Source organism: Natrix helvetica (genome assembly GCF_964273705.1).
Source record: "Natrix helvetica genome assembly, chromosome: 3".
Lineage (NCBI taxonomy): Eukaryota > Metazoa > Chordata > Lepidosauria > Squamata > Natricidae > Natrix > Natrix helvetica.
In genome coordinates, this window is record NC_138549.1 from 175326870 (window position 1) to 175335091 (window position 8222).

General features: G+C 49.8%; 1 protein-coding gene across 3 annotated transcripts in view; it reads right to left on the reverse strand.

Moving 5' to 3' along the window:
• Positions 1 to 118: 118 nt before the first annotated feature.
• Positions 119 to 8222, reverse strand: part of TMEM74B (transmembrane protein 74B) — a 15163-nt gene continuing 7059 nt past the window's right edge. For 2 of the 3 annotated variants that reach the window (XM_081949807.1, XM_081949808.1), the window contains exon 2: positions 5925 to 7164. In XM_081949807.1, the coding sequence (XP_081805933.1) occupies positions 6441 to 7124 (684 nt within the window). In that variant the 5' untranslated portion in view covers positions 7125 to 7164 and the 3' untranslated portion in view covers positions 5925 to 6440. Of the gene's footprint in view, positions 299 to 5924; positions 7165 to 8222 lie in introns of those variants that run through there. The other variant, XM_081949809.1, reaches the window with a different exon arrangement.

Consider the following 8222-nt stretch of genomic DNA (forward strand, 5'->3'; position numbering starts at 1 on the left):
TTATTTATGAAGTTTATGTGCTGCCCGTAGGAGTGTTGCGGTGGTCTAGAGGTGGAGCCCTCACCTCACAATCAGGAGGCTGTGAGTTCGATCCTAGATAGAGGCTGATATTTCTCTCTCTGGGCACAGTGAGAATATATCTGCTGAACGAAACTCCTCGTTGGCGACAGGAAAGGCATCCGGTCAGTAAACACTCTGCTAGCTACATTCAGTTGCCTAGACTCTACCCTGCAAGGGATAATGGGGTCATTAAATGAAGATGATGATTTGCTGCCCATCTCTTATTCAGTGATTCCGGCTGGTTTACAACATAAAAGCATTAAAAAAACCACATTAAATCATCAATCATAGAAACACAGTGGATAAAAACATGAACAAATAAAATCAGTACAGGTAATCCTCAACTTATAACAGTTCATTTGGTGATTGAAGTTACAACGGCACTGAAAAAAGTGACCTATGACCGTTTTTCACATTTAACGACCGTTGCAGCATCCCCAGGTTTCACGTGATAAAAATTCAAACACTTGACTCGTATTTACGACGATCGCAGTGTCTCGGGATCACGGGATTCCCCTTTTGCGACCTTCTGACCAGCAAAGTCCATGGGGAAGCCGCTTTCACAACCACGTTACCAACTTAAGAACTGCAGTGATTTCACTTTACAACCGTGGCAAGAAAGGTCGTAAAATGGGGCCAAAGTCACTTAACAAATATCTCGCTCAGCAACAAACGTTGGGCTCAATTGTGGTCGTAAGTCAAGGACTATGTGTAATACCAGACGGCAAAGGAGGGAGCCGGACACATGCGAGGGGGAGGTAGAATTAAGTTTAAATGAGTCAAACACGGGTGGGATTCAGCCGGTTAGGACGAGTTCCGGCAAACCTGTTGCTAATTTTGCATCCGGTTTGCCAAACCAGTTGTTGCAAGGACTGGCTGGCCTCGCCCACCCCACCCCTCTCAAGAGTCTCCACGCGGCCCATTCAGGCCAGGTAAATACAGTGCCTGCGGCCCTGCGCGGAGGCTCTGGGAGGGCGTAAAACGGGCCTACCGGAAGTTCCAGAAGTCCAGAAACGGACCCATTTCCAGCTTCCGGACGGTCTCTGGAGCCCGGGGGACACCATTTTCGCCCTCCGGTGGCTCAAGGAAAGCCTCCGGAGCCTGGAGAGGGTAAAAACGCCCCCCCTCCGGCTGCCGCCATGAGGAGGCCATGCCCCCCATACTAGTGGTGGATTCCAAGTGGTACACCCTGGTCCGTGTGTACTGGTGTTTGCTGAAAGCAGCAGCCACCGTGCCGGAACGAGGCTTTCAGGAGCCTGCCCGCCCGCCCTAGTTCCTTACTTGTGTTTGAAGGAAACGGGCCACTGGCGCATGCAGACGCATCAATGCGCCTACGCAACGTTCCGCCAAGCAGCTGGAGTGTTGCAGGCAATGGGTGTGCATGCGTGCGCAGGGCCGTGGTGGACGCCCTTTCCTATTGTAGTGTACTGGTTGCTACGGGATCCGGAACCCACCACTGCCCCACACCAACCTGGCAGAGAACTGGTTGCTAACATTTTTCAATCCCGCCCCTGGTCAACCACCTCCGGTATGGAACTGTCCCATTGGGTCCCCAAATTCTCCATCTTTCTTGCTGGAATTCTTGGGTTGCCAAAGCAGCTAATTTCCCGTTTCCTAGCAACCGTTTGCAGCATCCCTGGGGAAGCGCCATCTTTTCTGCTAATGGCTTGCCGGCGCTTAAAGAGCCGTTTAAGGTTTCCTAGTGGAGTGCTGTGCGTCGCTTGCATGGGCAGTCCTTGACTTACGACCAAAATTGTGGGCAGAATTTACGTCAGGAATTTGTTAAGTGAGTTTTGGCCCTATTTCACGGCTTTTCTTGCCACCTTTGCTAAGTGAAACGCCGCGGTTGTGAGGTTAGGAACATGGTCGTTAAGTGAATCTGACTTCCCCGTGGAAGGTCGCAAAAGGGGGTCAGGTGACCTCAGGGACACTGCGACCTGTCATAAATACGAGCCAGTGGCCATGCATCCGAATTATGATCACGTGACTATAGGAATGCTGCAAGGGTCATAGGCGTGAAAAATGGTCGTAAGTCTGTCTTTTCAGTGCCGTTGTAGGTTCGAACTGTTGTAGGTTGAAGACTTAAGTGTACCAAACTATCATTCAAATTGTACCGAATTCTCACTCAGGTCTGCTGGCAAACAGCTCCCCCTGCCTAATGCAGAGCTGAGCTTGGTGTTGGGTCGATGAAAAGATATTTTTGCCGCTGGATCTCTTCCCTCGAATAGCCGAGTCTCTTGGAATGGCTTTTCATCTGAGTCGGAGTGAAAGCAATGGATTGTGCGCTCCACAGGGGGACAGAAGGACACTTTTGCTGAAGATGACACACAGCAGTCGTGGGGGGGGGGGATACAGTACAATACAATACAATACAATAGCAGAGTTGGAAGGGACCTTGGGGGTCTTCTAGTCCAACCCCCTGCCTAGGCAGGAAACCCTATACCGTTTCAGACAAATGGCTATCCAACATCTTCTTAAAAACCTCCAGTGTTGGGGCATTCACAACTTCTGGAGGCAACTTCTGTTCCACTGATTCATTGTTCTCACTGTCAGGAAGTTTCTCCTCAGCTCTAGGTTGCTTCTCTGCTTGATTAGTTTCCACCCATTGCTTCTTGTTCTACCCTCAGGTGCCTTGGAGAATAGTTTGATTCCCTCTTCTTTGTGGCAACCCCTGAGATATTGGAAGATGCTATCATGTCTCCCCTAGTCCTTCTTTCTCTTAAGCTAAACATACTCAGTTCCTGCAACCGTTCTTCATATGTTTTAGTCTCCAGTCCCCTAATCATCTTTGTTGCTCTTCTCTGCACTCTTTCTAGAGTCTCCACATCTTTTCTACATCGTGGCGACCAGAACTGAATGCAAATATTCCAAGTGTGGCCTTACCAAGGCCTTATAAAGTGGTATTAACCCTTCACGTGATCTTGATTCTCTCCCTCTGTTGATGCAGCCTAGAACTGTGTTGGCTTTTTGGGCAGCTGCTGCACACGGCTGGCTCATATTTAAATGGTTGTCCACTAGGACTCCCAAGATCCCTTTCAGGAGAAGCAATTGCCTCACAATCAGGAGGCTGTGAGTTCAATCCTAGGTAGAGGCAGATGTAGGGGTCTCCTGCTTGGGCAGGGGGTTGGACTAGATGACCTGCAAGGTCCCTTCCAACTCTTGTTAATCTGTTATTCCTTCCTTCCATCCTTCCTCTTTCCCTCCCCTTCTTTCCTTCTCCCCTCCCTCCCCTGCCTCCCTTCCCTTCCTATCTTCCACCCACCCACACATACACCCTCTCCTTCCTTCCTTCCTCCCACCCACCCTCCCTCCTTCTTTCCTTCCTTCCTTCCTTCCTCTTGCCTCAAAATCAGGAGGCTGTGAGTTTGCTCCTAGGTAGAGACAGATGTAGAGTCTCCTGCTGGGGGAGGGGGTTGGGCTAGATGACCCACAAGGTCCCTTCCAACTCTATTCATCTGTTCATCCGACGTCCTGTGTGTTTTACAGGTGACACAACTAGAACCCAACGCACCAAATCCAACGGTTATTTTTTTTTAACCCATCAAAGGTCTCAAACTCTTGCACACACACACAGATCGTCTTTCTTCATTTTCTTTATTTTTAAAACAACTTTTTCTTCCTCCTTTGTCGTAATTACAAAGAGAGGCAATTGTGAGACGGGGGATGTCGTATTAAAAAAAGAAACGGGCAAGGCAGCTCAATTTTCCCTTGGAAATCCTGAAATATCAAAACGGGTTTGTTTTTTTCCCCCTGGATCGCGGCCCCTTCTCTCTGCCCGTGCAGAGGTCACCCTTCGTTTTCGCCACGTCTGCACCGCTTCCATTTTTAACCTTCCTGCTGACACATTTCCCACTACGGGGACCACACGCTGGTGGGCATGAATGTTTCATGAATCCGAGAACCCGAGAGGTAATTTTATCCAGAGAGTCTTTTCCAAAATCAGGAAGCCGGGCAAAGAGGAAGAGCAAAGCAGCTGGGAGAAAAAAGGGGGCTTTGAAAAACCAGGATGAGTTCTCCCCCCCCCCAAAGATGCGGTCAAGCCGGGGAGATGAGGGGTTTGCTGGTGTGAAATTGTGTGTGTGTTTGTGTGCTTATGAGTTGATGTGTGAGGTTGTGTTACGAGGCTCGGCTTTCACAAGGCGGGGGGGGGGGGAATGCCCGCTTTGGGCAAAATGTGGAACTGTAGACACACCTGGTCTCCCGCGCAGGAGTTGGGAGCTTGGGAGCGCTTGGGAGGGGCAGCGGCCAATATGACAAGGTGACGCAGAGGTTGCTATTGCTAAAGATTGCAGCAAAAGAGGAGGGGAGAGGGAGAGAGAGGAAAAGAGGAGGAGAAGAGACAGAAAGGGGTAGAGTGGAAGAAAGAGAGGAAGGGAGGGAGAGGGGGAGAAAGGGAGTGAGATAGAGGGAGAGGTGAGGAAGGTGTGAGAGGGAGAAAGGGAGAGGGAGAGGGGGAGAAAGGAAGATAGGGAGGGAGAGGAAGGGAGGGGGAGGGAGGGAGAAGGGGAGAGGGAGGAAGAGGAGGAACAGGGAGGGGGAGAGAGTGAAGAGGGGAGGAAAGAGAGGGAAATAGAGGGAGGGAGAAGGAGAGAGAGGAAAAGAGGTGAGAGAGAGAGAGTGAGAATGAGAGAGGGGGAGAGAAAGAAGGAGAAAGTCCCTTCGGGGAGAGGGAGCGGTTTATAAATCTAAATAAAGTAAAGTAAGAAAGAGGGAGGGGGTAGGGAGAAGAAGAAAGGGAGAAAGAGGGAGGGAGAGAGTGGGAGTGAGGGAGTGAGAGAGAAGGAGAAAGGGAGAAAGAGGGAAGGAGAGGGGGAAAGGGAGAGAGAAGGAGAAAGGAAGAAAGAGGGAGGGAGAGGGGAAGAGAAGGAGGGAGGGAGGGGGAGAGAGTAGGGGAAAGGAAGAAAGAGGGAGTGAGAGGGGAAGAGAAAGAGGGAGGGAGGGGGAGAGAGTAGGGGAAAGGAAGAAAGAGGGAGTGAGAGAGAAGGAAAAGGGAGAAAGGGAGAGAGAGAAGGAGAAAGGAAGAGAGAGAAGGAGGGAGAGGGGGAAAGAGAGGGAGAGAGAGAAGGAGAAAAGAAAGGAGGGGGAGAGAAAGAGGAAGGGAGGGGGAGAGAGAAGGAGAAAGAGGAGGGAAGTGAGAGGGAGAGAGAGACAAGGAGAAAGGGAGAAAGAGAAAGGGAGAAAGAGAGAGGGAGGGAGCCACCTAGCTCAGAAAATAAAACCAACTTGAACTGTGTCTGGGGGCAGCTCATTCCAATCGGAGCCCACCTCCAGGGAGGGGTTGGGGGCTTCCAGGTCTTCAGGCATTTTGGGAGTTGAACAGTTTAAAACCTGGGCTGTCTGAGTCCTGTTTATAACATCCAAAATTTTACGGGGGACTCAAAAGGTTTCTCTGCGCCTCAATGCTTCTAGAAGTCCCAAGTGCCCCGTGACGTTAAAAAATAAATATTTTGGTTCCCCAACAGTGGGGTTTTTTTTTTAAGTGTGGGTGTTAGCAAGAAAGGCCTCACTACCGAAACGGTTTCTGGCACAGGTTTTGTTTTGGGAAAGAAGAAAAAATCCCCGTTTCTGAACTACAAACCACTCCTGAAATAAGGGAAGCTGCCCTCCATCCTTTTCCTGCCAGTTACTTCTTCCAAAGGTCCCGATGGAGGAGAATATTTATAGCTCAGGGTTCAAACGAGGCTCCTTGGTGCTCTCTCGGCTGGGCTGTTTGCTCACAGACGTTTCATACCCTGACTATGGAACACCCTCAGTGCTAGAAGAGGCAGGGGTTGCAGGGAGGAGGAGGAGGAGGAGGAGGAGGAGGAGGAGGAGGAGGAGGAGGAGGAGGAGGAGGAGGAGGAGGAGGAGGAGGAGGAGGAGGAGGAGGAGGAGGAGGAGGAGGAGGAGGAGATAATATCCTGGGTGCTTTTGAGCTCAATTGTCTTCTCCCAGAGGTTTCATTTGGAGGAAAACCCCACTTCCTTCTAGCACTGATGATGTTACCTAGCTGGGTCATGAAATGTCTGAAAGAAAATAACCAAGCTCAGAGACCACCAAGGACCCCACAGTCCTCTTCCTCTTCTTCTCCTCTTTTCCCTCTCCTCCTCCTCCTCTACTCCACGCTTCCTTCTAGCACTGATAATGTTCCCTAGTTGGGTAATGAAATGTCTGCAAGAAAACCACCAAGCTCAGAGAGCACCAAGGACCCCACACAGTCCTCCTCCTCCTCTTCTCTTTTCCCTCTCCTCCTCCTCCTCTACTCCACACTCCCTTCCAGCAATGATGATGGTCCCTAGTTGGGTCACGAAATGTCTGCACGAAACCCCCCCCAGCTCAGAGAGCCCCAAGGACCCCACAGGGGAGGACTGTACCCTAATCCCTCAATCTCCAGAGAGTGATCAGCAGCTCTGCGTGACGTGGGTCATTTCGGCCATCTGGATGACCTCGTTCTCCACCAACGTCTGCCCTCCTTCCCCGTTGAGCTGCCTCATCCTCAGGTTGATCGACCCGTAAGTCTTCCGGGGGCCTCTGGAGACCGGGAATGTCCTCCTCCTGTAGAGCTCCCCTTTATACATGGAGACCATCAAGAGCACGGAGAGGAGCATCCCGCCCAAAGTCAACATGACCAAGCCGGCGATGATGCCTTTGTCCAGGTGGGAGCTGAGGCGGGCATAGTACATCTCCAGCCTCTCCATCTGCCGGGCGGACACTGTGTCCGGATTCACCCGAGCTTCGCGTGGGATACTATAAGCCACGATCACCAGCAAAATCCCACCCACCAGGAAGACCAAGGCCAAGATGAAGCCATAGTCTACGGAGTTCCCAGTTGGGTCTGACAAGGTTGCATCCTCTGATCTTGGAGAAAGGTCCTCGGTGGGAGGTGCTGGGTGTTCCTTGGAGCTCCCCGGTCCTCTCTGGAAGGAAGTCTCCTCCTCTTCCTCTTCCTCCCTCTGGTAAGAGGCATTCTCAATGCCTATCTGAAGAGCTGTCCTTGGTGCTGAAAGCTTCTCTTGTCTTCTGCTCTGGCTGGACCCAAGGTGACTCTCCAAGACTGTCAGTTCCAGGGGGCTTGTGGAAGCCATTGGGATGATGTCTCCTTGGTCATCCCCCTTAGTGCTTCACCTGCAGGTACATAAAAACACAAGCATCAAACGGATGGGGACACGCAACTGCATGCCGACAAAAACTGTTTTAACCTCTTCCCACAAGACGACGCTCTAGGGCATTGCACGCCAAAACAACTGGACCCAAGGACAATTCCCCCCCCCCGTGCCATCACTCCACTAAAGAACTAATTCCCACAACACTCAGCCTCTTTCCCCCCAACAATCTGGGTCCTTGTTTAACCAACCTCGGAAAGATAGAAGGTTGAGTCGACCTGGAGCCTATAAGGATTGAATCCCTGGCAGTGAGCATTGAGTTAGCCTGCAGTACTGCATTCTGATAGATAGATAGATAGATAGATAGATAGATAGATAGATAGATAGATAGATAGATAGATAGATAGATGATAGATAGATAGATAGATAGATAGATAGATAGATGATAGATAGATGATTAGATAGATAGATAGACAGATAGATAGATAGACAGATAGATAATGATGATGATGATGATGATGATGGATGGATAGAAAATGATGGATGGGTGGATAGATAGGTCAGATGATATAGGTAGATAGATGATGGATGGATGGATAGATAGATAGATAGATGATAGATAGATAGATAGATAATGATGGATGGATGGATGGATGGATAGGACAGATGATAGAGATAGATGGATGGATGGATGGATGGATGGATGGAGGGAGGGAGGGAGGGAGGGATGGAGGGATGGATGGATGGATGGATAGGTAGCTAGGTAGGTAGATAGGATAGATGATAGATAGATAGATAGATAGATAGATAGATAGATAGATAGATAGATAGATAGATAGATAGATAGATATGGATGGATGACCGATAATAATGACAGAGAGACACAGATAGATGATAGAGATATAGGCAAAGATATAGATGATAGATAGATAGATGATAGATAGATAGATAGATAGATAGATAGATAGATAGATAGATAGATAGATAGATAGATAGATAATGATGGATGGATGGATGGATAGGACAGATGATAGAGATAGATGGATGGATGGATGGATGGATGGAGGGAGGGAGGGAGGG